General features: G+C 53.9%; 3 protein-coding genes across 44 annotated transcripts in view; 2 read left to right on the plus strand and 1 right to left on the minus strand.

Moving 5' to 3' along the window:
• CLASRP (CLK4 associating serine/arginine rich protein) overlaps positions 1 to 5849 on the plus strand; it is a 31395-nt gene extending 25546 nt beyond the window's left edge. For 3 of the 33 annotated variants that reach the window (XM_077980332.1, XM_001110131.5, XM_077980336.1), the window contains 8 exons: positions 2340 to 2609; positions 3028 to 3067; positions 3426 to 3486; positions 4055 to 4113; positions 4191 to 4237; positions 5007 to 5089; positions 5435 to 5459; positions 5701 to 5849. In XM_077980332.1, the coding sequence (XP_077836458.1) occupies positions 2340 to 2609; positions 3028 to 3067; positions 3426 to 3486; positions 4055 to 4113; positions 4191 to 4237; positions 5007 to 5089; positions 5435 to 5459; positions 5701 to 5743 (628 nt within the window). In that variant the 3' untranslated portion in view covers positions 5744 to 5849. Of the gene's footprint in view, positions 1 to 2339; positions 2652 to 3027; positions 3487 to 4054; positions 4139 to 4190; positions 4238 to 4983; positions 5115 to 5434; positions 5460 to 5700 lie in introns of all 33 variants that reach the window. The other 30 variants (XR_013409870.1, XR_001441485.3, XM_077980326.1 and 27 more) reach the window with 20 other exon arrangements.
• Positions 5850 to 6391: 542 nt separating this feature from the next.
• Positions 6392 to 26856, minus strand: ZNF296 (zinc finger protein 296). The gene is made up of 4 exons (XM_001110175.5): positions 25300 to 26856; positions 11264 to 11760; positions 10901 to 11050; positions 6392 to 7469 (listed from the first exon to the last, which is right to left on the minus strand). The coding sequence occupies exons 2-4, from the start codon at positions 11559 to 11561 to the stop codon at positions 6490 to 6492; spliced, it is 1428 nt and encodes a 475-aa protein (XP_001110175.3). The 5' UTR covers positions 11562 to 11760; positions 25300 to 26856; the 3' UTR covers positions 6392 to 6489.
• GEMIN7 (gem nuclear organelle associated protein 7) lies at positions 14337 to 26149 on the plus strand. Of its 10 annotated transcripts, none has more exons than XM_077980427.1 (4): positions 14337 to 14389; positions 15919 to 15967; positions 22628 to 22725; positions 25338 to 26149. In XM_077980427.1, the coding sequence occupies exon 4, from the start codon at positions 25346 to 25348 to the stop codon at positions 25739 to 25741; it is 396 nt and encodes a 131-aa protein (XP_077836553.1). In that variant the 5' UTR covers positions 14337 to 14389; positions 15919 to 15967; positions 22628 to 22725; positions 25338 to 25345; the 3' UTR covers positions 25742 to 26149. The 10 variants fall into 10 exon arrangements, with proteins under 10 accessions (XP_077836553.1, XP_077836552.1, XP_077836549.1 ...); XM_077980426.1 differs by lacking the exon at positions 15919 to 15967 and adding an exon at positions 19844 to 19966; XM_077980423.1 differs by lacking the exons at positions 15919 to 15967; positions 22628 to 22725 and adding an exon at positions 15008 to 15130.
• Positions 26857 to 27354: the final 498 nt, after the last annotated feature.

Below are 27354 nucleotides of genomic sequence, written 5' to 3' on the forward strand. Positions count from 1 at the left end.
TCCTCAGGAGACTGTCTTTGCTGTCAGGGGTTCCAGGTCGAGGGGAATAGAAGCGCATGGACGCTCCAGGGTATTCTGTAGCTTGAAGGGACGGGTCCGGGTCTTGGGGGCTGGGAAACCCCTTGGTGGAGGTGCGTTCCTGTGTGGCCAGGAGCTGATGGGGAAGCGGGTGGAAAAAATCAAGACAGCTCATTGGCCTGGCGCGGTGGCTCACACCTGTAATCCCAGCACTTCGGGAGGCTGAGGCAGACAGATCTCCTGAGCTCAGGAGTTCGAGACCACCCTGGGCAACATGGCGAAAACCCGTCTCTACTAAAATACAAAAAATTAGGCCAGGCGCGGTGTTTCACGCCTGTAATCCCAGAACTTTGAACCCAGGAAGCAGAGTTTGCAATGAGCTGAGATCATGCTACTGCACTTCAGCCTGGTGACAGAGTGAGACTCCGTCTCAAAAAAAAAAAAAAATAGCTGGGCATGGTGGCGTGTGCCTGTAGTCCCAGCTATGTAGGAGGCTGAGGCACAAGAATTGCTTGAACCCTGCAAGCGGAGGTTGCAGTGAACTAAGATTGTGCCACTGCACCCCAACTTGGGCTACAGAATGAGACTGCGTCTCAAGGCAAAAAAAAAGACATTTCATTTTGGAGAACACACGATGAGAGGCCAGCTCTAGGGATGGTTTAGAAAATAAAAGTCACCTGGAGACTGGTCCACCCCCTTCCAGTCTCCTTGCCTGTTGGGGTCAGGACTGCTCTTGGAAGGGCAGCGACGCTGGGTCGGTGGGAGCATAGCCTGCAGGGCACCTGCCCAAGTGTAGAGTCCCTGGGCCTCTGCTTCTGTAAAATTGCAATAATAGCATCCGCTTCTCTGGGCTGTTAGAGGTGTAACAGGTAAACCCATGTAAGGTGTTTAGGACAGGGCTGGTGCTGTCTAAGTGCCGTTAATATTGTCAGCATCATTACTTGCATTATTGTAGCACTGATCACCATGTCAGCTGCCTGTAGGGTCTGACAGGTAAAGTAGAGGGGCCAGGTAGAGATCCTGCTGACCTGGCAAGCACGTGTTCCCTCCAGTGGGGGCGTTGATCGCTCAGCAGCAGGTCTAGTGTCACCTAGTCTTTCTAGTTCTCAGGAGAAGTTGAGGGTCTGGATTTTTAGAGGATAGCTCTTGTTTTCTTTCCTTTGTTTTGAGACAGAGTCTCGCTGTGTCACCCAGGCTGGAGTGCAGTGGCGCGATCTCGGCTCACTGCAACCTCCACCTCTTGGGTTCAAGTGATTCTCCTGCCGCAGCCTCCCAAGTAGCTGGAATTACAGGCGCACACCACCACGCCCGGCTAATTTTTGTATTTCTAGTAGAGACTGGGTTTCACTATGTTGGCCGGGCTGGTCTTGAACTCCTGACCTTGTGATCCACCCACCTTGGCCTCCCAAAGTGCTGGGATTACAGGCGTGAGCCACCGCGCCTGGCCCTTGTTTTCTTAATAATGACAACAAATTTTAATTTTATAAAAATTTCATTCAAAAATTAGCCGGGCATGGTGGTGCACGTCTGTAATCTCAGCTGCTCGGGAGGCTGAGGCAGGAGAATTGCTTGAACCCAGGAGGCGGAAGTTGCGGTGAGCCGAGCTGTTGCACCACTGCACTCTAGCCTGGGTGACAGACTCCATCTCAAAAAAAAAAAAAAGCCCAAGCAGAGTTAGTGTGTGGCCATGAATTGGCTTCCGGGTCATATATTCCTTGTAGCTTACCCAGAGCAATGACAGGAGAAAGACTTGGAGGGCAGGTGGGACCTGGGCACATCTTGCATGCCAGCCTGAGAGTGTCCGGAGCAGGGAGAGGATGGGGTTCCACATCCCCAGATTGGAACTTGTGGGTCTGTGCTGAGAATGGTGGAGGACAAGGGATGGTCCCCACTGCTGTCAAGACCCTGGACACAAGCAAGATGAGGAGGTTGGTGAGGGTGTAGATGAGGTCACCGTGGAACACCATTGTGCCTGAGCTGGACATGGCTCATAAAGGGGGAGCCAGCCATCCCTCCCAGAGCTCCCCTCCCGAGAAGTTGGCAAGTGGGTATCTAGTGAGGGAGAGGTGACACGGGCCAGGCAGGGCTCATGATGGCAGGACTGCCCTTAGGCTGAGTGTATCTAGAACGCCATCTCTGTAGCCAGAGGGAGGCCAGAGTGCCGCTTCAGGACATTTCTGAGAGAGAGTAGCAGGAGAGGAGAGTCAAGCTCCTCACCCCAGGCCTTGCAGGAAGGAGGACTGTGGATCTGAAGCCAGGGTGGGGTGCGGTTGGGGTCCCTGGAGCCTCACAGTCCTCCTCCCGCCCTGCTGCATCCCCAGGAGCCGCTCCCACTCAGGGGACCGCTACAGGCGGGGTGGCCGGGGCCTCAGGCACCACAGCAGTAGCCGCAGCCGCAGCAGCTGGTCCCTCAGTCCGTCCCGCAGTCGCAGCCTGACTCACAGCCGCAGCCGCAGCCACAGCCCCAGCCCCAGCCAGAGCCGTAGCCGCAGCCGCAGCCGCAGCCGCAGCCAGAGCCCCTCGCCATCACCCGCAAGAGAGAAGCTGACCAGGCCGGCCGCGTCCCCTGCTGTGGGCGAGAAGCTGAAAAAGTGAGCAGGGCGGGTCTGGAGGAAGAGGGCTGCCAACCTCAGGTGGGGAGGGCGAACGTCACTGTTTTCTTTTTGGGGAAACAGCCCTACCCCAGGAGGTCCGGGGGCCGGGGTATGGCCCTGGCCTGGGAGGGTGGATTTCAGGGGGACACAGCCCTGGCCTGGGGGGTCTGAGGAGGACACACCAAATCCTAGAGGATCTGCACAGTCAGAACCTTGTCCTTGATGAGGGTCAGAAGGGAACAGGGCCCGGTCTTACAGGTTCTGTGGGGTCTGAGAGGGACATGGTTGCACCCTGGGGCCTCAGAAGGCCCATGCCTTGGCCACCTGATCTGAGGGCAGTGCTGAGGCTGGGGTCAGAGGTGGCAGCTGTCCTTTCCCCCTCCCAACCATGTCCTCTGGCCCTGCCCCCACCCAGGACCGAACCTGCCGCTGGTAAAGAGACAGGAGCTGCCAAAGTCAGTAAGAATTTGGAACTCGCCCGTCTAATTCCCGTCAGCAGCAGTGCCCAAGAGCTGGGCCTGGTGGGCCTGCAGGGGGGCCCGGGTGGGCTGGGAGATCCAGCCCCAGGGACTGGGAGGGGAGCGGGGGAAGGGTCTGCCCCCATGAGAACCATATCCCTCTTCCCTCCTCACTGTACACTGGGGCTCCATCTGTCACTGAGCCTCTGGGAGCTTCAGGGCTGTCCACAGCCTGCCCCTCCTCCCCATGTCGTTCCCCCCCCCCGCCCCAAAAGCCCCAGGCTCTTGGCTGAGGTGGGTTGTGGGAGCTCTGGGACACCCACCCCCTCTCCCACCTCTTCTCCCCCCTCCCCAGCCCAAGCTGACGCCTCAGGAGAAGCTGAAACTGAGGATGCAGAAGGCGCTGAACAGGCAGTGTATGTTCTGCCCCGTCCCTCCAGGGTTTCACAGCTCTTCCCCTTGGCAGTGGGAGCACGAGACCCAGCACCACCTCGGGAGGCCTGGCCCTTCCCTGGAGAGTCTGTGCAGGCGTGGAGGTGCTCTGGGGAGGAGTGGGTTTGCATCAGTTCCGCTGCCGCCATGCTGAGGCCTTTGCAGTCAGGTTGACCTGTCTGAGCTCAGCTTCCTCGTTTTAGAGAGTGGGGCTCTTGCCGGGCGCGGTGGGCTCACGCCTGTAATCCCAGCACTTTGGGAGGCCAAGGTGGGTGGATCACGAAGTCAGGAGATCAAGACCATCCTGGCTAACACGGTGAAACCCCGTCTCTACTAAAAATACAAAAAATTAGCCAGGCATGGTGGCGGGCTCCTGTAATCCCAGCTACTGGGGAGGATGAGGCAGGAAAATGGTGTGAACCCGGGAGGCGGATCTTGCAGTGAGCTGAGATCGCAGCCTGGGCGACAGAGGGAGACTCCATCTCAAAAAAAAAAAAGAGAGCGGGGCTCTTAAGGGCACCCCTCAGCCACCGTGTATCTTCCTCCCTACAGTCAAGGCGGATAAGAAGGCGGCACAGGAGAAGATGATCCAGCAGGAGCATGAGCGGCAGGTGAAGTGGGGAAGGGAGGGCTGGGGTGGTGGGTGGGTGCTGGCCTGGCCACGTCCTCATAGCCCTGTCTGCTGCAGGAGCGGGAAGACGAGCTTCGAGCCATGGCCCGCAAGATCCGGATGAAGTAAGACCTTGCCCCTCCCTGTCCCATAGCCACACCTCCTGCTCCTGGGCTTCCTGGCCTTCCCACCACGGGCTCTTGGCTCCAGCCCTGCCCAGCTCCCTGTGGGTGGATGAAAGGCAGAGCCCTGCCTGGCCCTCAGGGCTGTGCCCCACCGCGTCTCTCCTCCTGAATTTCCTCCCTCCATTTCGGCCTGCCTCCCGCCACCGCAACCTCGTCCCAGCTCTTCCAGCCTCCAAGTGCCAGTCACCTTTGCTGTTCTGTTGGCCTGGCAAGCTGTTCCTGATACCCCTTACCCACCCACCCACTGCCATGGGTCTTTCTCCTGTCCCAGCCTGTTTGTTCATCTCCTAAGTGGAGACTGAGTCATTGTCCCACCTCACAGGCTGTTGGGGGGATTTGACAAGATCAAGGCCAGGCACGGAGAAGGCACCCAGTAGATGTAGCCATTGGGTTGCCAAGCCTGGCCACTGTGACGGAGACCATTTCAACACTCAGTGTGTGCAGGTGGCCCAGTGCGGCAGGAAACGATGGGACTATCCTGCCTCCCTCTGTTCACAAGGCTTTCCTAGGAAGGGGGCTGGGATTCCAGTCAGCTCCGCCAGCTGGGGTCCCTCTGAACCTCGGGCCCCCTTTCCAAGCAGGGATTGGTGGCAGTACCGGCCCCCTTGGTTTATTGTCTTTCTCAGAGTAGGGTGTCGGAAGCACCTGCCCTCCCTGAGTTCAGTGTGTCCAGTGTTCTCGGCCAGATGCTAACGCCATGCCTTTGCAGGGAGCGGGAACGCCGAGAGAAGGAGAGAGAAGAGTGGGAGCGCCAGTACAGCCGGCAGAGTCGCTCACCCTCCCCCCGATACAGTGAGTGTCCCCACCTGGCTGGAGGGCTCTGGGGCTTTAAAGAAAAGTGTCAAGCAGGGTTACAAAAAAAAATAGTTCCACATTAGCCTTCCAGAAATGAAAGCTCTTAAGACACACACGTGTACACATACATTGCTTTAGTCACAAGGTGATTGCAGAAATTAGAAGTGCTCATTCCGGCATGGGCTGGTGAGGGGCACAAATCGCAGCCACTGGACTCTCTGGAAATGTCCCCTCATTTGGAGACAACCCCTGAAGTTCAGTTTTGAGGACCTCACCCCAGGTCAAGGAAGAGGCCCTGACCCTGGATGTTTGCTCGCTCTTCATCTGCTCTTTTCTTTCCAGGTCGAGAATACAGCTCTTCTCGAAGGTAAGGAAGCCCATGACCCTCCACTTTCTGGGAAGTGACACTTGTCCTTTGATGGGAGGTCCTGGCTCTCATTCCTCCAGCCTCACCCTGTACCCACCTCTAGTTGGAGGGGCTGGTCTCATCCCTTGGGGAACATCCCTTCCTCTACAGACAAGTGCCCCGGTCACTGAAGCCTCCATGGCCCCAGCTGTGTTGATGTGTGTACACCCCATTCTCACGGCCCCTCCCTTTCTCTTTCCAGGCGCTCAAGGTCCCGATCCCGAAGCCCCCATTACCGACATTAGGCAGAAGAGGGAGGGGTGGGGAGGACAAGGGGGTGGGGTAAGGGGCTTAAGCTGTGATGCTGCTGGTTTTATCTCTAGTGAAATAAAGTCAAGTTATTTAATTCCCGTCACCGCCTCAGTGTCATCTGTGTGGTTGGTGCAGGGCTCTCCCACCCCAGGGCCCACTGGCCAGCAGAGCCAGCTGGGAGGGCGCTTGGGTTTACCGGCCAGGTGCCATTGCTTCCTGTGTGGCACATCTTGCCCACATCTGATGGCTAAGTGGCAGGCCCCTGTTCATCAGAACCTGCCATGGCTCAGTGAGGCCTGCTTAGGCCAGGGCACAGTCCCAAGGGAGAGGGCCCAGACCTGCCCGCAGGTGTGGACACAGGGTGTCGGCCCAGCATGTCCCACATGGGCCCCTTTGCCTGGGGCCTCTGGCAACAGGTCCAGGCCTCTCCCCGCCCTCGCCTTGGCCCCTGCCCTGGCCTCGCCCGCACCAGGAACTGGGAGCGCGGCTTTCTGTGCCAATCCTGCGGCGCCGCAGGCACTGGGGGCTGGCCGTTCCCTCACCCCCTCACTCCAAACCGGTCTGTCCAGCCGTCCACCCCAAGGAGGGGAAGCCTCCTGCCCCACCTCAGCACCCCAAGAAAGCCAGAGTCCAAACGGGTGTAAATAAAAGGGGAAATTTACTTGGAAAAGGGGGCAAAAACGAGGAGGTCAACAGGTGTTGGTGGCGGTGCCAGGCACAGTGGCGGCCTTTCCTGGGCTCAGGCCTCCCCGGCCGCCTCAGGGTGCTTCTGCCGGAGGTGTTTGTCCAGGGTGGCTCGCAGGCCGAAGGGCACATGGCAGTGAGGGCACTCGAAGCGGGTGCTGCCAGGCGTCATGCCGTGCATGCGGCGGTGGCGGTTGAGCTTGCTGCTCTGGGCGCAGGCGTAGTTGCAGAGCTCACAGGTGTAGGGGCGCTCCCCGGTGTGCGAGCGCCGATGCACCGTCAGGTTGCTGCTGTTGGTAAAATGCTTCCCACAGAACTCGCAGCTGCCCCCGGGCCCACGGCTCTTGCCCCCTGACTTGGGCATCTTTTTGGGTGATGCCTTCTGGCTGTTTGCAGGGTCAGTTCTCTGTTCTGCGGTGATGGCTCCCCAAGTGTCTCCACCAGGGCCGGCTTGAGCCCCACTGCCAGGAGCCCCGGGTTCTTGGACACCTGCTGTGGCGGCGGCTCCAGCCCCCTCACCACCGCTGCATGGGAGGGTGCTGGCGGGGGCAGCGGCATGGGCAGCCGGCTCCGGAGGGGCCGCAGAGGCCTGCTCCTGGCTGGTGTCGGCCATGATGGGACTCTGGGGCGGCACCTGCCGGTGGGTCTTCTTGTGGCGGTTGAGCTTGCTGCTTTGGGCGCAGGCATAGGGACACTGGTCGCATGCATAGGGCCGCTCGCCTGTGTGCGAGCGCATGTGCACCTTGAGGTTGCTGAAGGAGCTGAGGGTCTTCTTGCACACGGGACAGGTGGGGCTCCGCCGGGTGAGGCCGCTGCCACTTGCACGGGGGCTCTTGGCCTCAGCTGCTGGCCCCACCACTGCCGACACGGCTGCAGCCACCTCGGCCAGGCCCAGGAGCGGGGCCTCTGGGGCCTCTGATTCTGTCTGGTAGATGGACAGTCCATGGTCCCACTGGGCGTGACGCAGCAGCTTCCAGGCCACTGTGAACTGTTTGCCACAGCGCAGGCAGCTCAAGGCCTTTAGCTCCTCTCGTTCTGGTAAGAAAAAGAGGCAGAGTGTTAGTGCGGAGAGGAAGGAGTCATGGGGGTTGCAGCTCACAGCTGCCAGCTGGACACCTTCTGTGGGACAGGCACTCCTGCAGGGGCCAAGGACTTGGCAGTAACAAGACACACACACTCCGGAAGGACCAGGAAGCTGATGCTCAGAGGAGTGGACACGAAAAATCTGTGGAGTGGGTGCTGAGTACCTGAGGCTTTGTGTTTGAAAACCATTTTTTTTTTTTTGGAGACAGTCTCGCTCTGTCACCCGGGCTGGAGTGCAATGGCTCAATGCAAGCTCTGCCTCCTGGGTTCACGCTATTCTCCCGCCTCGGCCTTCTGAGTAGCTGGGATTACAGGCGCCCGCCATCATGCCCGGCTAATTTTTGTATTTTTATTAGAGACAGGGTTTCAACGTGTTAGCCAGGATGGGAAAACCATTTTTTTTTAAGACAGCCTCACTCTGTCACCCAGACTAGGGTGCAGTAGTGCAATCTCGGCTCACTGCAACCTCCACCTCCCGGACTCAAACTATTCTCATGCCTCAGCCTCCCGAGTAGTTGGGATTACAGGTGCCCGCCACCACGCCTGGCTAATTTTTGTATTTTTAGTAGAGATGGGGTTTCACCATATTGGCCAGGCTGGTCTCAAACTCTCCGCCTCAAGTGATCCTCCCACCTTGGCCTCCCAAAGTGCTGGGATTACAGGTGTGAGCCACTGCACTAGGCCATGTGTTTGAAAACCTTTTGAAAAGTTAGGTTGGCCGGGCGCGGTGGTTCAAGCCTGTAATCCCAATACTTTGGGAGGCCGAGGCAAGCGGATCACGAGGTCAGGAGATCAAGACCATCCTGGCTAACATGGTGAAACCCCGTCTCTACTAAAAGTACAAAAAATTAGCCAGGCCTGTAGTCCCAGCTACTTGGGAGGCTGAGGCAGGAGAATGGTGTGAACCCAGGAGGCGGAGCTTGCAGTGAGCTGAGATCGCGCCACTGCACTCCAGCCCAGGCGACAGAGTGACACTCCGTCTCAAAAAAAAAGTTATGTTAATTCAGTGAGCGCTTCCTACATGCTAGGGGCTGAGCCATGGCTCATAGCCCAGCTTTCCCTCAGGACAGGAAAATAAGATCACCATTTTCCAGACAGGAAAACTGAGGCACAGAGAGGCATTTTCCCAGGGCGGCACAGCTTGGAAGGGGTAAAGCTGGGATTTCAATCCAGACTGCTGGGGGAGGGGGAGAGGGCAGAACAGAGGCTTGCTTTTATTTGCTTTAAATTTTTAATTTAGCATTTTTTAAAGAGACGGGGCTCTGCCACGTTGCCCAGGCTATTCTTGAACTTACGGCCTGAAGTAATCCTTTCACCCCAGCCCCTCAAAGTGCTGGGATTACAGGCATGAGCCACCATGTCCGGCTGGGAACAGAGGTTTTTTAATAAGATTTTTTGTTTAGGCCGGGCGCAGTGGCTCACATCTGTAATCCCAGCACTTTGGGAGGCTGAGAGGTCAGGGGTTTGAAATCAGCCTGGCCAACACGATGAAACCCTGTCTCTACTAAAAATACAAAATAGCCAGGCGTGGTGACGGGCACCTGTAATCCCAGCCACTTGGGAGGTTAAGGCGGGAGAATCGCTTGAACCCAAGAGGCAGAGGTTGCAGTGAGCCAAGATCCTACCACTGCACTCCAGCCTGGGTGACAAAAGCGAGATTCTGTCTCAAAAAAAAAAAAAAAAAGGAATTTTGGTTTAATAAAAATAATTTTTAAAGTAATTGAGATAGCTGGGCGTGGTGGCTTATGCCTGTAATTCCAGCACTTCAGGAGGCCGAGACAGGCGGATCACCTGAGGTCAGGATTTTGACACACTAAGCCTGGTCAACATGGTGAAACCCTGTCTCTACCAAAAATACAAAAACTCGCCAGCCATGGTGGTGCACGCCTGTAGTCCCAGCTACCTGGAGGGCTGAGGCCGAATCACTTGAACCTGGGAGGCGGAGGTTGCAGTGAGCTGAGATTGTGCCACAGCCTCCAGCATGGGTGACAGAGTAAGACTCCGCCTCAAAATAATAATAATAATAATGGGGATAGCTACAGAGAAAGCTTAGCGGCCACATAGTAAACAGGTGGTAGTGACCTGGGTTCCCCACCCTCTACATAGATCTCAAATTGAGAGCCCCCAAACCTGAACTTGGATTTTTATCTGGACCTTCGGGGTACTCTCAGAGGACACTTCCTAACTGAACTACCCTTTCCATTTTTCAAATTCTAGAGTCTTGGATGAGACAACCTTTGTGATACAACCAGTCCCGGGTCAAGAACACAGGCCTGGCCTGCACTCAAATTCAGACTTCTCTGCTCCCTAGTTGTGTGACCTTGGGGCAAGACATAGTCCTCTATGTGCCTCAGTTGCTAGAATTCAGGGACCCTAGAGATCCCCTCCCTTTCAAGAGTGGTTGTGACCTCGCTTGGGGAATGGTTGAGAGCTTAGGTCCACATAAGCGCTCAAACTGCAGAGCCTGTGAAACCAAGGTGCCCACGATTCTCCAAGCCCTGCAGTGTTTTGTTCCAGCAATTCTATCACAGACCCTCGCTCCCTCGCTCGCTCACTCGCCAGGCCACTCTCCATGCTCCAACTCTAAAGCCGATTCAATCAGTCACAAGCCCCTCCTCTTTCCCACCACCAGACCCTCCCTGGCCCAACCCTAAATAATTCCTTCTCAAAAGTCTCAGGAGGGCAAGGGGTGGGGGCTGGAAATTAGGTTTGGATTAAGCCCTGCAGCCAACACTGACCAAAAGCTCACCGAGGGTCAAGTGCCACGTGAAGGATTTTAATTCCCTCCCAAGAGGAGGAACCCTGGTGTCCAGCACCGGGGAGCTCGCTCAAACCAGGGGATTCCCACCGTGCAGTGCTGGGAGATTCCATCACCGAGGGAAGCCAGAAGCCCCTTGCCTGGCTCGGAACAGTTAGCTGTACTAGCACCTCAATCAGAATTGACAGACAGGAGGAGGTGGCAACCTCCCCATTCCAGCTGGCCTCCACTCCCCCTCCCCCCGGCCACTGCCCTCCCCAGAGGTCCCCCCCTACTGCCACCCTGGTCCAGCCACCTGGCCAGTTATTTCTGGCCAAGGGGAAGGAGAAGTGAAACCAGGTTGGGGTGTGTGTGTGGGGGGCAAAATCCCGGGCTAGTCTTCTGGGGCTGGCCACACCCTGTAGGCGGCCCTCTTTCCCTGCCCAACCCCCCTTGACCCCCCTTGCCACCACCACCACTAGTCCCTGCCCCAGGACGGGCAGGCCCTGGCCACGCCTAGGCTGCACCCGATGGGAAGCGAGAAAGGGGAAGTAGTGCTCAGTGCCCTGCCGTCCAGCCCAGTCCCTCTCCAGCAGGAAGCCCAGCCCTTGAACTTGAGAGGGGGACTGCACCCGGCTTTACTCACCTGAGCCCTGGCCGCGGCTGGGGCCTCTGAAGAGCTGACAGCCCAGCTTCTTGTGGTCCATGAAGGCAGTGATGGCCTCCAACGGGAACGTCTGCAGGCAGCGGCCGCAGGTCAACAGATCTGGGTGTTTGTCGGTCCAGGGCTGGCGGTCTGCAGGGAGGAAGCGGGTGGTGAGCGTGGGGTGGGGCCAGGATGGGGGCTGAGGGTGCCGAAGGAGAGGGGAAACCGAAGGTCAGAAGGGAGCCTGGGGGGCAGGACGGGGCGAAAAAGATAAGGCAGGGCGAGGGGCCCATGCCCAAAGGGAGGGGTCCCACCCGAGGGTCAAAGGTAAGGGAGGCTGGGCCCAGGGCCCGGGGCGCTCACCGGGAAGGTTCGGGGTCAGCTGTGTCCACAGAGTCCACGGGTTCCGCGCGCCGAGGGCGAGAAGGGCGGCCCCGGCTGGCATGGGGCCAGAGGAGTGGTGGGGTTCGCCGCCGAACCGCCCCTCCGAGGACACCTCCTTCGGGGAGAAGGATCCCAGTCTTGGGGCCTGTTGGGACCGCGCGTCTGGCTCGGGCTTGAGTTCGATGACGAGGTCCTGCATTTCCATCTCGTCGTCTGGGTTGGCTGCGGGCGCGGGCTCTACTCGGCGGGGCGCGCTGCCGGCCTTGCGGCGGGACATGAGTCGCGGGCCGGGCGAGCGGGCGAGCGGGCTGGCGGGCGGGCGGAGGACGCACGAGCGGAGGACGCGCGGACCGTGCGCGCTCAGGTGAGTGACTGCGGCGACCCGCTGCGAACTCTTACACGTGCTGGCCGGGCCCGTGGCTCCGCCTACCAGGGCGGGGCCTGATGGGAGGGGACCGAGCCGCGCAGCTGGGGCCCTGCCGGCGGCCTAACTCAATCTAGGCAGTGCCCCCTGCGCTTGGCTTAGTGACCAAATTTAATCACACCGAATTCCCACAAGGCATTGAAACAGCTATCCCTGATCCCATTTTAGGGCGGGTGAAACTGAGACACGGGATGCCCACACACACCCCCAAGGGAGAAAATAGTCGGTCACGTTTGTTATTAGGTGCTTAATAGTAATCTGGGCTATTTCATTTAATGCATTACAATAAAAATTCATTTTGCAAGCATTCACTGAGTGCCTCCTGTGCGCCAGACTCTGTTTGAAGCACTGGGAATACAGAAGGGAACAAACAGACGTTTGCCTGCACGGAGTTTAGACGGTGGGGGAAGACACTATAAACATAATTATGTAAAATATAGACGGCCTTTGATGATGACCAGTGCCATGGAGCAAAAGAAAGCTGGAAAGGCGGAGAGGGTTACTGGGGTTGAGGGATTCAATTTTCTCCCCTGTGCTGGGAAAGGGCACGGTGGATCTGAGGTTGGAGGGAAGGAAGCCAGCCAGTGGACCTGGGCATTGAGGAATTACAAGGAAAGGGAGAGGCAATACGGGTTGGGAATTGAGTTCAGTGAAAAAATGGGGGCAGATCCAAGCAATCTTTTGATCGCTTTAAGGTCTTTTGGTTTTCCTGAGACTGGAGCCTTGGGAGGGTTTTGAGCAGAGGAGGACTGTAATCATACACATCAACTCTGTTCCTAGACCAGAAGTCGCCATTAAAACCAAATAGCCAAGCAGTTCACCTGCCTCCACTCCGCCTCCTTGAACTTCCCTCCCCTAAGCAGTTCTCTCTGCTCACTGTTTGAAGTGGCATCAACACCCTGCCCCACCCTCAATCCCTGATGAGTATTCCTTCCTTCCTGGCACCGACCGCATGGCAGTATAGAACTGCTTGTGGACTGTCCTCTCCCCCACCCAATGCAAGCCCCCTGAGGTCAGGGCCAGAATCTGTTCTCCCCCAGCTGTCCCCAGCCCAGATGCTGATTTCAGATGCTGATCTCTTGGAATTCTGCATTGTTATTCAGGTCGGGGCTCCATTGTCCTCCTGAGAGCAGAGGGCCCTGACCAACAGTATCTAAAGTAGCCCCACCCTGCTGAAGGCCTTGCAAATTACACTCCATGACCTCCATCTGTCCCCAGTCCCCTCTTGGATCTCACTTCTCCATCTGTCAAAGGAGGTAGGGCAGGTTGCAACTAGAGGGTTATCTGAGGTGGTTTCTTCAATCCTGCCTCCTCTGATCACCCTTTTTTAAAAAAAGTAATTTTTAAATTTTCAAAAAAATTTTGTTTTTAATAGAGACAGGGACTTGCTTTGTTGCCCTGGTTGGTCTGAAACTCATGGCTTGAAGCGATCCTCCTGCTTCAGCGTCCCAAAGTGCTGAGATTACAGATGTGAGACACTGCACTCAGCCTCAGACCACCCAATTTTAAGTTCCATGGAACCCAGCCACCCACTATCCCATTGCCCTTATTTTACTTTTTTTTTTTTTGAGATGGAGTTTTACTCTTGTTGCCCAGGCTGGAGTGCAATGGCACGATCTCAGCTCACTGCAACCTCCACCTCCGGGTTCAAGCGATTCTCCTGCCTGAGCCTCCGGAGTAGCTGGGATTACAGGCGCCCGGCTAATTTTTGTATTTTTAGTAGAGACAGGGTTTCACCATGTTGGCCAGGCTGGTCTCCAACTCCTGACCTCAGGTGATCCACCCGCCTCAGCCTCCCAAAGTGCTGGGATTACAGGCGTGAACCACCGTGCCCGGCCTATTTTATTCTTCATACATCACTTTGATCAAACCCTGAAGGATGTTGTTTACATATTTGCTCGTTTTACCCTATTCTGTCCCTTCTACCCCCACTAGAACATGGGTTCTAGAAGGCAGGATGGGAGTCTGTTTTGTTCATAAATACAGCCCCTACTCGTTCATAGTTAAGTCAACAAATATTTATTGAGTACCTACTATGTGCCTGATATTCTTTCAACAGATATTTGCAAAGCATTAAATTGTGTACCTGGCACTAGGCCTTGGTGATCTAGTGGAAAGCAAACGCCCACAGGATCCCTGCGTAAATAGGACCCTGCATGGAGAAAGTGAATTCTGACTGGGCCTGGAATAGGGAGATTCATATTCCCACTCAAGGCCTCAGTTTCCCCCTTTGTAAAATGATACTGCAGGGAGAGCTGGAGGACAAAATGACCGCCTCTGATCCAGCCCAGCTACTTTCTTCGTATGCGGCATCTGAAACCATGATCTCCAGATTTCCTGTAGAGGAGCGGGGGTTCCCACTGGAAGCGAGGGGTAGGAGTGCCTGCGTGTAGGGGGATGGGGATGCAAAGACCGAGCTCTGCCCTTAACCCAACAGGGAGGAAGTCTTCCCCTCTCTGAGCCTCAGTTTCTTCCTGCCGCAAATGGGCATCCCAGACGCCCCCAACTCGCAGGCAGGAAGATCGGACCAAAGTGCTCCGCAAAGCCGCGAGCCAGCCCGCGACCACGTGGGGCAGTAGCGGCGGCGCGGGCGGAACCCAGGCTCCGCGGCTCGCGGCCTGCCCGGGCCTCTGCAGCTGGGACGCCAGCGGAAGCGGGGGCGCCAGTAGCCGCGGACCTCGGTGAGTACAGAGTGGTGGGGGGTCGCCGGCAGGTTCCCTCTCCCCGGCCCCAGCTCTGGACGCCTACCCCAGTGCAACGCCCGGAGTAACGGAAAGAGGCAGGACCGCGCCTGCAGCGCCGGCTGGAGGGACGTTCTGGTCCCCAGACGCTAGTATCAGGGACTGTTTGGCGATCGCCGGCTGCGGGAATGCCCCACGCGGGTGGGGTGAGGAGAAGGGAGAAGGCGGAAAACTCCTCCTCCGGAAAATAATAAATGGCCACGATAACAGCAGCATCGGTGGCAGTCATCCCGCTTTACCTGGAGCGGAATCGCTCGGTCTGAGCCAGGAGGTGGGAAGAACGTCCAGTCCGAACGCCCAGGGCGGTGTGGGGAGTGGACGCCTGGGGGCCGGGAGGACCTGCTTAGTATAAGAAAAGGAGAGCAATGGGTGGTCAGGGCGGAATTCAAAGGAAACTGACCGACCCCAGGGGAGAAGGGGAGGGGAGAGATTCTGTGCTTGGGGTTCTGACCTTCTCGGGTGGCCCCATTTAACTAATTTGCATCAAGATTCAGCAGCCGATGGTGTGTGTATGTGTGTGTGTCTGTGGACACGTCAGCACCTTGGTTAATTAATTAGGTCTGGTGGCTTCTCAGTTGACAACTCAGCTGGTTCCTCACCCTGGCAATTGTGAAGAGTTGGCCAAATGTTTGTCCACTGAGCTGATCTCTTCTCTGGACCACCAAGGCTACCAGGAGAGAGGTCTATGAAACCCTTGCCCCTGCCATTGACCTAAGTTTTGGGCTCTTGAATGTAAAAGACTAGTTTTGCAAGTCGTGGGGGATGGGCTTGGGCATTTTTCCCTGAAACCTTCGGAAATCCTTGCCTTGGAGACTGAAAGGATAAAGGCCTCTGGGGCCAGGTCACCAGGGAGAATGGATAATGCCTGCCTCTGCCCTCCTGGGCACACCCTGTGTGACCTTTCTTTAACCAGTTTCTTATCAGGTTACACCTTGGCTCCACAGTCTGTCTTTCTGCATGGGGCACAGGGGAGGGCCTGAGTTTGTTCCCTCTTCCTCCACCCTCTAGCTCGCACCAAGGAAATGATTTTTTTTTTTTTTTGAAACAGAGTCTCTGTTGCCCAGGCTGGAGTGCAGAGGGGCGGTCTCCGCTCACTACAACCTCCATCTCCCTGGTTCAAGTGATTCTCCTGCCTCAGCCTCCCGCGTAGCTTGGATTACAGGCATGTGCCACCACACCCAGCTATTTTTTTTGTATTTTTAGTAGAGACAGGGTTTTGCCATGTTGGTCAGGCTGGTCTCAAACTCCTAACCTCAGGTGATCCGCCCCCCACCCCCAGCCTCCCAAAGTGCTGGGATTACAGGTGTGAACCACTGCACCCAGCCCAAGGAAAGATAAGACCTGCCAGCTTCACTGGCCACTTTACGAAAATGGGGATTGCATCAATATGACCAAATCTCCCTTGTTTTTTTTCTTAATGGAGAATACAAGGCCCCATACTGACCCTCCCTTAATTTCATTTTATCCAGGGATTTAACAGAATTCTTTGGCCACTGTAATCCTCATCTAATTCATTTAGTAAGTACTCACTCTGGAGACTAGGGTGTTTCTCTTGAAACTCAAGTGTTAACCTAGGCTCAGGAAAGACCCTAGGGGCTAGTGAGGCCTGACTAAATTGGAGTGACAGTGGTCAGAGAAATTAAAAAATGCAAGCAGGGCGTGGTGGCGTGGGACTGTAATCCCAGCTTCTTGGAAGGCTGAGGTGGGAGGATATCTTGAGTCCAGGAGTTGGAGATTAGTGTGGGCAATGTAGTGAGACCTCACCTCAAAGTAAATAAATAAGTAAATGTGCTTTTTAAAAAATTAGAAAATGCAAGGCCGGGCACGGTGGCTCATGCCTGTAATCCCAGTACTTTGGGTGGCTGAAGCAGGTGGATCAGGAGTTCGAGACTAGCCTGGCCAACATGGCCAAACCCTGTCTCTACTAAAAATACAAAATTAGCCGGGTGTGCTGGTGCGTGCCTATAGTCCTAGTTACTCGGGAGGCTGAGGCAGGAGAATTACTTGAACCCGGGAGGCGGAGGTTGCAGTGAGCCGAGATCATGCCACTGCACTCCAGCCTGGGTACCAAGAGCGAGACTCTTAAAAAAAAAAAAAAAAAATTAGGCCGGGCGCAGTGGCTCAAGCCTGTAATCCCAGCACTTTGGGAGGCCGAGACGGGTGAATCACGAAGTCAGGAGATCGAGACCATCCTGGCTAACACGGTGAAACCCCGTCTCTACTAAAAAATACAAAAAACTAGCCGGGTGAGGTGGCAGGTGCCTGTAGTCCCAGTTACTTGGGAGGCTGAGGCAGGAGAATGGCGTAAACCTGGGAGGTGGAGCTTGCAGTGAGCTGAGATCCGGCCACTGCGCTCCAGCCTGGGCGACAGAGTGAGACTCCGTCTCAAAAAAAAAAAAAAAAAAAAGAAAAATTAGAAAATGCAAATATCCCTTAATTCTATTCATGTGGTCTTACCTGTCAGGGAAAAAACAAAACAAAACAAAAAATCCTTGGAGTCTCCTTTGGCTGCTCTTTCCTCAAATTATATATCCCTCATCCTGTCCATCAGCGAGGGCTCTTGACCTTTTTTTTGTTTTTGTTTTTTTGGAGACAGAGTCTCACTCTGACACCCAGGCTGGAGTACAGTGGCACGATCTCCGCTCACTTCAACCTCCACCCCCTGGTTCACGCGATTCTTCTGCCTCAGCCTCCCGAGTAGCTGGGATTACAGGAATGCGCCACCATGCCCGGCTAACTTGCATTTTTAGTAGAGGCAGGTTTCACCATGTTGACCAGGCTGGTCTCATCCTGACCTCAGGTGATCCACCCACCTCAGCCTCCAAAAGTGCTGGGATTACAGGCGTGACCCACTGTGCCCAGCCTCGACCTTTCAAACATAGCCCAATCTGACCACTTCTCCCCATTCCCACTGTCCCCAGCCCATCCTAGACACCACCTTCTTCCACCTGGACCCCTACAGTGACCTCCTCATTGCACTCCTAGTGTCTCCCTTCAGTCTCCTTGTTTATTGTCCATGCAGCAGGCAGAGGATCCTGAGGACCCTAAGCCAGATCCTGTCCGTCCTTCACTCAGAACTGTCCAGTAGCTTCAGTCTCAGAGTAGAGACCCGAATTGAAATCACAGCCCACAAGGCGCTCTCTCTGTTCCTGTCGCCACCTCCTCCACAATGGCCTCCTTGCTACGCCCCAAAGCCACCCTTTCCATGATCTTTGCATTTTGCTTTTCGCTCTGATTGGAATCTCCACATGGCTCTATTCCTAATTTCATTCAGGTCTATGCTCAAATGTAATCTCATCCTAGGGATCTTTCTTGGGCTCCCTTGAAACTACCCCATGTCCCCCAGGCTGGTCAGATGTCTCCTCTGGACTCCTTTATTCCAGCCCTGCTCACTCTGGGTCATCACTGCCTGAGGACAGGTCTGTGTCCCCTATTGGACTATGAGCCCACAAGGGCGGAACTGTGCTCTGTCAGTCCTAGATGTGTTTCCAAGACTGCCCAACGTGGGTCATGCACACAGCAGGCACTCACATGATGTGCTCATAATGCTGGATAATGTGGATGAGTGAAATTTTTTTTTTTTTTTTTTTGAGACAGGGTCTCATACTCTGTCAGTCAAGCTGGAGTGCAGTGGCACAGTTACGGCTCACTACAGCCTCCACCTACTGGCCTCAAGCGATCCCCTCACCTCTGTCTCCTTAGTAGCTGGGACTCCAGTCGCACACCACCCATGCCCAGCTAATTTTTTTTTTTTTTTTGTAGAGATGGGGTTTTGCTCCATTGCCCAGGCTGGTCTTGAACTTCTGTGCTAAAGCAGTTTTCCAGCCTCAGCCTCCCAAAGTGCTGGGATTATAGTTGTAAGCCACCGCACCTGGCTAGAAAACTTTCCTTTGGTGCATAAAAATGATAGAAAATTCAAATTTCAGTCCCAGTAAGTAAGGTTTTGTTGGAGAACAGCCATGTTCATTTGTTTCCATATTCTCTATGAGTGCTATTGTGCTACTTGGCAGAGCTGAGCAGTGACAGTAAAATACAGAGAAGGTTCACAGACCTCTGCTATATATTTTGCCAAGAAGAAAAATAAAATAAAGTTAAAATAAAAACAATTTTGCTGGCCGGGCGCGGCAGCTTACACTTCTAATCCCAGCACTTTGGGAGGCCGAGCGGGGTGGGCAGGGCGGGCCACCTGAGACCAGGAGATGGAGACCAGCCTGGCCAACGTGGTGAAGCCCCATCTCTACTAAAATACAAAAATTAGCCAGGCGTGGTGGCGTGTGCCTGTAACCCCAGCTACTCAGAAGGCTGAGGCAGGAGAATCGCTTGAACCCGGGAGGTAGAGGTTGCAGTGAGCCAAGATCGCCCCACTGCACTCCAGTCTCGGTGATAGAGTGAGACTCTGTCTCAAAAAGAATTTTGCCAAGGAAGATTCTATTTGGGCCACCTGTGGGCATGTGAGATCAGTAAGATATGGCAGCTAATTATGCAGAGTGGGTGATGAGGTTTAGATACCTCACAGGGAGCGCTCTTTTTAACATTTTCTTTCCTTTCTTTTTTTTTTTTTTTTTTGTGAGACAGGGTCTCACTCTTCTCAGGCTGGAGTACAGTGGTGCAATCATATCTCACTGCAGCCTCAACCTCCTTGGGCGCACTAGATCCTCCCATCTCAGCCTCCTGAGTAGCTAGGACTACAGGAGCGTACCCTTTGCCCGGCTAATTTTTCTATTTTTTCTAGAGATGGGATTTTGCTATGTTGCCCAGGCTGGTCTCAAACTCCTGGGCTGAAGTGATCCACCTGCCTTAGCCTCCCAAAGTGCTGGAATTACAGGCATGAGCCACCTCGTGCCCAGCTGCCTCTTCCTTTCTAAAATTAAAATTTAGTGGCCGGGCGTGGTGGCTCAGGGCCTGTAATCCCAGCACTTTGGGAGGCCGAGGCAAGAGGATCGCTTGAGCCCAGACTGGAGACCAGCCTTGGCAATATAGTGAGACTTCATCTCTATAAAATAAAGTTAATTAAAATTTTTATTTATTTGTTTATTTATTTATTTGAGACAGAGTCTTGCTCTGCTGTCCAGGCTGGAGTGCAGTGGCATGACCTTGACTGCAGCCTCTGGCTCGCAGGTTCAAGTGATTCTTATGCCTCAGCCTCCTGAGTAACTGGGATTACAGGCATGTGCCACCATGCCTGGCTATTTTTGGGGCATTTGTTTGTTTTTGAGATGGGGTCACGGTTGTTGCCCAGACTGGAGTGCAGTGGCGCAATATCTCAGCTCACTGCAACCTCTGCCTCCCGGGTTCAAGCGAGTCTCCTGCCTCAGCCTCCTGAGTAGGCGGGATTACAGGAGCCCACCACCATGCCCGGCCCAGCTAATTTTATTTATTTATTTATTTTTCGAGACAGCATTTCACTCTTGTTGCCTAGGCTGGAGTGCAATGGCGCAATCTCAGCTCACCGCAACCTCTGCTTCCCAAGTTCAAGTGATTCTCCTGCTTCAGCCTCCCAAGCAGCTGGGATTACAGGCATGCACCACCAGGCTAATTTTATATTTTTAGTAGAGTTGGGGTTTCTCCATGTTGGTCAGGCTAGTCTTGACCTCAGGTGATCTACCCACCTTGGCCTCCCAAAGTGCTGAGCTTACGGGCGGGAACCACTGCGCCCAGCCTATGTTCATGTCTTCTATAGCCATCTTTATTCCTTCCTCCCTCTTTGTGACCTGTTTGTCTGCATCAGTGTTTCATCTGGGGCTATCAGGAGACGTCTGACAATTCATGGAGACGTTTTTTAAAAAACATTGTATTGAGATGCAATTCACATTCACCAGTTCACTGTTCACCAGTGGTGACATTTTTGGCTGTCATAACTTAAAGAGGGGATGCTACTGGTATCTATTAATAGGGGGCAGAGGCCAGGATGCTGCTTAAACCCTACACCTATGCATTGGACAGGCCCCACAACACAGCAGATAATTATCTAGCCCCAAATGTCAATAGTGTCCAGATTGAGTAGCCCTGGTTCACATCCTTGGCCTATCTGCAGGGTCCTGTCTTGCAAGGAGCTCATAGTTCATGTGCAGAGACAGGAAGAGCCTAATAAGAAAAAGGACAATTTAGGCCAGGCACAGTGACTCACACCTGTAATCCCACCACTTTGGGAGGCTGAGGTGGGCGGATCACTTGAGGTCAGGAGTTGGAGACCAGCCTGACCAACATGGTGAAACCCTGTCTCTACTAAAAATACAAAAAGTAGCTAGACATGGTAGTGTGTGTCTGTAGTCCCAGCTTCTCGGGAGACTGAGGCACAAGAATCTCTTGAACCCGGGAGACAGAGGTTGCAGTTAGCCAAGGTGGCGCCACTGCACTCCAGCCTGGGCGACAGAGTGAGACTGTCTCCAAAAAAGAAAGAAAAAGGACAATTTCAGTCACCTCCCTTCTGTGCCTGGCCCCAGGGTCCTGGGTACCCAACGCTTGTCACTCAGCTCAGTTAGTCCTCACTAGGCTTTAGAGAGGAGAGGACCACCACAGGGAGTGGGGAGGAGAGCCACAGGGAGTGGTACAGCTGCTAAAACGTAGGTCCTCCTCTCTCAGGTCTGTACCCACAAGGCTGGCATTTCCCTATATGTGTTTGACATCATAGCATAGTGCTTCATATGTCGCAGACATGTGCCAGACATCATAGTTTAGTTAGGTCATTGAGTCCCCATGCCAGCCCTGTGAGTTAGAGCTCTGTTTTACAGATGGGGAAACAGAGCACAGATTAGTCAAGCTGTTTAACCCCAGGTCACACAGCAATACTAACAATAAGAGCAGTTCACTATTATGGAGAACCTAGTATGTGCCAGGCCCTGTCTGGCAGGAGCCTGTTGAATCCTAGTAACAGCATAGGCAGCAATTGGGGCTATTTTTCCATACAATGGAAGAGAAAGCTGTCTCTTACTGAGGTCTCATAGCCAAACCAGCCTGGGATCTCCACTCTTCATTTATTTGTTGTTTGTTTGTTTGTTTTGAGAGGAGTCTTGCTCTGTCACCCAGGTTGGAATGCAGTGGTGAGATCTCGGCTCACTGCAACCCCTGCCTCCCGGGTTCAAGCAATTCTCCTGCCTCAGCCTCCTGAGTAGGTGGGATTACAGGCATGTGCCACCATGCCTAGCTAAGTTTCGTATTCTTAGTAGAGATGGGATTTCACCATGTTGACCAGGCTGGTCTCGAACTCTTGACCTTGTGATCCACCTGCTTTAGACTCTCAAAGTGCTGGGATTACAGGCGTGAGCCATCGCGCCTGGCCAATGTTTGTTTGTTTTTGAGACAGAGTATTGCTCTGTTGCCCAGGCTGGAGTACAGCGGCACGACCTCTGATCACTGCAACCTCTGCCTCCCAGGTTCAAGTGATTCTCCTGCCTCAGGCTCCCCAAGTAGCTGGGATTACAGGCATGCGCCACCACATCCGGCTAATTTTTGTATTTTAGTAGAGACAGGGTTTTACTATGTTGGCCAGGCTGCTCTCGAACTCCTGACCTCTAGTGATCCTCTAGCCTCAGCCCCTAAAGTGCTGGGATTACAGGCGTGAACCACCGGCCCATTCATGAATTCTCATTGGTCTCTATGGCAGGCAGTTTTCTGGGGGCTGGAGATCCAGCAGTGGGAAAAGCAAGGTGGCCACCTTGAAGCTTACGGAGGGAAAGGCGATGCAGGCAGATACAGGGAACCGAAAGTGCAAGGGCCCAAGAAGGGACTGCCAGGCATCGTGCCTGAGAATCAGCGAGGAGGCCTGTGTGGCTGGGGTGGGGAGAGCAAGCGTGGTACACCACGAGGGTGCCGGCAGGATCCAGAGCTCACAGGGTCAGCAGGGCTGTGGTGAGGACTTTGACTTTGTCTCTGAGCAAGACAGAAGCCACAAGAGGGCTCTGAGCAGAGAAGACATGTGATCTGACTCGGGCATTGACAAACAGGGTGTGGGTTGTAGACTGGGGGTGGTGAAGGTGGAAGCCAGGGTCCCAGAGGGGAGTTCACTACAGTACTCTAGGCAGGAAGCGTCTGTGACGGCAGCAGAATGCTGGCACTGGAAGAAGTGAGAAGTGTTAGGTTGTGAATAAATAAATGTGTGTGTGTGTGTATATTTTTTTTTCTTTCTTTCTTTCTTTTTTTTTTTTTTTTTTTGAGACAAAGTCTTGCTCTGTCACCCAGGCTGGAGTACAATGGTGCCATCTGGGCTCACTGCAACATCCGCCTCCCAGGTTCAAGCGATTCTCCTGCCTCAGCCTCCTGAATAGCTGGGATTACAGGTGCCTGCCACCATGCTTGACTAATTTTTGTAGTTTTAGTAGAGATGGGGTTTTGCCATGTTGGCCAGGCTGGTCTTGAACTCTTGACTTCAAGTGATCTGCCCACCTCTGCCTCCCAAAGTGCTGGGATTACAGGTGTGAGACACTCCTTCCAGCCTTATACATTTTTTTTCTCAGCCTTTGTCTTTTATGACTTTAATATATATATATATTTTTTTTTGAGACAGAGTCTTGCTTTGTTGCCCAGGCTGGAGTGCTGTGGTACAATTTCGGCTCACTGCAAGCTCCACCTCCCGGGTTCACGCCATTCTCCTGCCTTAGCCTCCTGAGTAGCTGGGATTACAGGCCCCGCCACCACACCCGTCTAATTTTTTGTATTTTTGGTAGAGACGGGGTTTCACCTTGTTAGCCAAGATGGTCTCGATCTCCTGACCTCGTGATCCAGCCGCCTTGGCCTCCCAAAGTGCTGGGATTACAGGCGTGAGCCACCGTGCCTGGCCATGACTTTAATATTTTTGAAAAGCCCAGGTTAGTTGGGCTGTTTTTATTTTTTCTAAGACAAAGTCTCACTCTTGCCCAGGCTGGAGTGCAGTGGCGCGATCATAGCTCACTGCAGCTTCAACCTTCCAGGGCTCCAGTGATTCTCTTACCTCAGTCTTCTGAGTAGCTGGGACTTACATGAGTACATTGTCATGCCTGGCTAATAGTTTTTATTTTTAGTAGAGACAAGGTCTTACCACCTTGCCCAGGCTGGTCTTGAACTCCTGAACGCAAGCAATCCTCTCACCTCGGCCTCCCGAAGTGCTGGGATTATAGGTGTGAGCCACCATGCCTGTCCCCGTTGTCCTTGTTTGGCCCAGAGGCTGGAAGATCACTTGAGGCCAGGAGTTGGAGAACAGCCTCGGCAACATAGTGAGACCCTGTCTCTTTAAGAAGAAAAAAAGGAATAACACAGAAGTGGTGCCCTGTCCTTCTTAGTGTCCCATTCCTGGAGATGTTGGCTTTGATCACTAAGTTAAGGGGGTGCGTACCAGGTTCCTCCACTATAAATTTGTGTTTGCCCCTTACAGTGAATGAATATCTTATGAGTCTGTTAATACTATGTAGCTACCTTATACTTCATCTAACTCCCATCCGTGTTTTTTTTTTTTTTGACACAGAGTCTCACTCTGTCACCCAGGCTGGAGTGCTGTGGTGCGATCTCCGCCCACTGCAGCCTCTGCCTTTTGGGTTCAAATGATTCTCCTGCCTTAACCTCCCAAGTAGCTGGGACTACAGGCACACGCCACCACACCCAGCTAATTTTTGTATTTTTGGTAGAGGCGGCGTTTCGCCTCTACCAGCATGTTGGCCAGGCTGGTCTGGAATTCCTGACCTCAAGTGATTCGCCCACCTTGGCCTCCCAAAGTTCTGGGATTACAGGTGTGAGCCACTGCACCCGGCCCTATCCACACATTTTTACATCTATTCCTTTTATATTTATTTACTTGCCAGTCTACAGTAAGGATTATATTTTTCTTCTCTTCCTTATTCATTTATTTATTATCAGGATGGATTATGGATTTCTGTTTTACCCAGTGGGTTATAATCTGTCACTATCATTATTGTATTCAAATAATTCCAGATTTGGCCACTTGGAAACCTTTCAAGCTAGCTCCTGTGTGAGTGGGAGTCTATCTAGAATATAGAATTTCCTGATGGATTGGATGGGTTGTGTGTGAGAGAAAGGTGGGGTTTGTTCTTTTTTTTAAGAGACAGCGTCTCACTCTGTCACCCAAGCTGGAGTGCAGTTGCACGATTACGGCTCACTGCAGTCTCCATCTCCTGGGCTCAACTAATCCTTCTCCCTCAGCCTCCTGAGTAGCCCAACTAATGTAAAATAATTTTTTTTTTTTTTGTAGAAATGTGATTTCACTATATTGCCCAGCCTGGTCTCAAACTCCCAGCTCCAAAGTGATCCTCCTGCCTTGGCCTCCCAAAGTGCTGGGATTACAGGCATGAGCCACCATGCCTGGCCGGGTTCATCTTTTGGCAAATATTTATTGCCTGGAAGTTGAGATAAAGCTGTTTTAAAAGCAGACAAAGGGCCGGGCGCGGTGGCTCAAGCCTGTAATCCCAGCACTTTGGGAGGCCGAGGCGGGTGGATCACGAGGTCAGGAGATCGAGACCATCCTGGCTAACATGGTGAAACCCTGTCTCTACTAAAAATACAAAAAACTAGCCGGGCGCGGTGGCGGGCGCCTGTAGTCCCAGCTACTCGGAGGCTGAGGCGGGAGAATGGCGTGAACCCGGGAGGCGGAGCTTGCAGTGAGCCGAGATCGCGCCACTGCACTCCAGCCTGGGTGACAGAGCGAGACTCCGTCTCAAAAAAAAAAAAAAAAAGCAGACAAAGGTCTTTACCTTCATGGGGCTCATGTTTTTGTGCATGTGACACTTTGTTTCTGATCCAAGCCACTGGGGATTGATAGCACAGATTTTAGCGAGGTGGATCGGTTTGGGACAGGTGAAGTGGAGCTGCCTAGGTAGACCAGCCTCTGCTTCCACTCCTCCCTCCTCCATTAGCCCCTTGCTTACCATGTAATGACTTCCTGCCCTTTTTCTTCACTCAACAGCCAAGACAATGCAAACTCCAGTGACCATTCCTGTACCTGTGCTCCGGCTGCCCCGGGGCCCTGATGGCTTCAGCCGTGGCTTTGCCCCTGATGGACGCAGAGCCCCCCTGAGGCCAGAGGTTCCTGAAATCCAGGAGTGTCCCATAGCTCAAGAATCCCTGGAATTCCAGGAGCAGCGGGCCCGAGCCGCCCTTCGGGAGCGTTACCTCCGCAGCCTGCTGGCCATGGTGGGTCGTCAGGTGAGCTTCACGTTGCACGAGGGTGTGCGTGTGGCCGCCCACTTCGGAGCCACCGACCTGGATGTGGCCAACTTCTACGTGTCACAGCTGCAGACTCCCATAGGTGTGCAAGCAGAGGCGCTGCTCCGATGTAGTGACATTATTTCATACACCTTCAAGCCATAGAGACATTGTGTTCACTTTTCTGCTTGAGGCTGAGCCACTGTATCCCAGGCCTCCCAATGTTCCCAAGCCAGGAACTCTGGGCCCCACGGAGTTATGAGCTCCCTTGGAATTTTCAGCGAAGCTTTAAGCAAGTCTGGACTCCTGAGACCTCCTGGGTCTAGTCAGTAAAATTCTGCAACTCTAGGAATTCTAAGATCCCACTGGAAGGAATGCTCTACTTCACAGAACTCTGAACCCTACAGAAAGATGGGCCTGCTGCCATTTCTTGAAGACCAGGGCATCGGGGTGGGGTGATAAAGGAGACAACCTGCACAGGGGGGCGTTATTAAAGAGGCTGCAAAGTTCAGCCACCCTGAAGATATTCCCCAGTGCTCCTCTCCTGCTAAAGAACCAGTTACCCCAGGCAAATTCGACTCCTGTTTTTCTTTCTTTAATTAAGTATATCCACGGGGATGGAATAATCTTTAGGAGCTGGTAGGGTGGTTATCCCAGGGCTGAATCCAGTGGAGCTGGGCCAAGTAGGACAGGAGCCCAGATAAAGGTGTAGGGGCTGCAGGGCCGCCAGTCTCCTGGAAATGCTGGAGTGACCGGAATGCCGGGATTGGGAGATTAGGATTTGATTTCATTTTGGGGCGGGCGGTGGCTCGTGTTGGGTCACGTGGTCGTGCCCAAGCGCTCCTCCTGTTGCCCCACCTGTGGTTGCTGTGGACTGCACACGACAGCAGATTCGCTGTCCCCTCGTTGGAGGCGAATGGTCGGATCCCGAGTGGCGGCGCCCCTGACAAAAGGCCGAGGAATCGCGATCAGGGTGCAACTTCATCCCCCTCCTCTTTTCTCTCCAGCCTTGTAGCTTGGCCGTTCACATCACGCGCTTCACTAAGCCCCCTGTCACTAGTAACCTTTCAGGGCATTGTTTAAAAAGAAAGCAGTTTCTGTCCCCTTCTGTAGTTCCCTTAAATTCAGGATGTAAGCGAAGCCTTCCACTAAGTAAAGGTGAGCGTCGTTTTGTCTCAGTCGCGAAAGTGCGGCGGCCGATGATGAACCGCGCCAGGAGCAACCTCAGCTGCCTTCAGTCGGTTCGCTACGCCTAGCTCTCGAGTTGCCTTGGCGACGACGCGGCTCGCTCCGCGCAGTCCCCTTTTATGGTTTCAGCCCCGCCTCCTTCAGTTTGCCGGGTGCGCTTGGGAAAGCGTGGCGAAAGTGCGGCGGCGAATGTCAAGCGTTGGGTCTGAGCCTAGGGGTGTGGCTTGAGCTCGCGCTGGTTTGTTCTTGCCTCGGTGACCCAGCAGCCTTGTCACCCAGGATTTGGGTTGGCAGATTCGTCTCTCGCCTTTGGAATTTCTATCTTCTCCTAGGTTTTGTTTTTTAAAATCAGGCCTATGATACCGTTCATGTGCTCGTATTTATTTTAGCATTGCTCATGGGCTCATATTTATTTTAGTATTGTGATTTAAGTTGTATTTTATGCAACTACCCCTATACAGAGAGCTGTTGATGTAACTGCAGCGAGCAAATGGAAGACTGGAAACTACCGAAGAGGCCGAGGCTTCGTCTCCAGAGGAACCCTCTCTGTCAGCATCCATCAGCTGTACTTATATATTGAATGCAGCTCC

The sequence above is a fragment of the Macaca mulatta genome, chromosome 19 (assembly GCF_049350105.2).
Source record: "Macaca mulatta isolate MMU2019108-1 chromosome 19, T2T-MMU8v2.0, whole genome shotgun sequence".
Taxonomy (NCBI): domain Eukaryota; kingdom Metazoa; phylum Chordata; class Mammalia; order Primates; family Cercopithecidae; genus Macaca; species Macaca mulatta.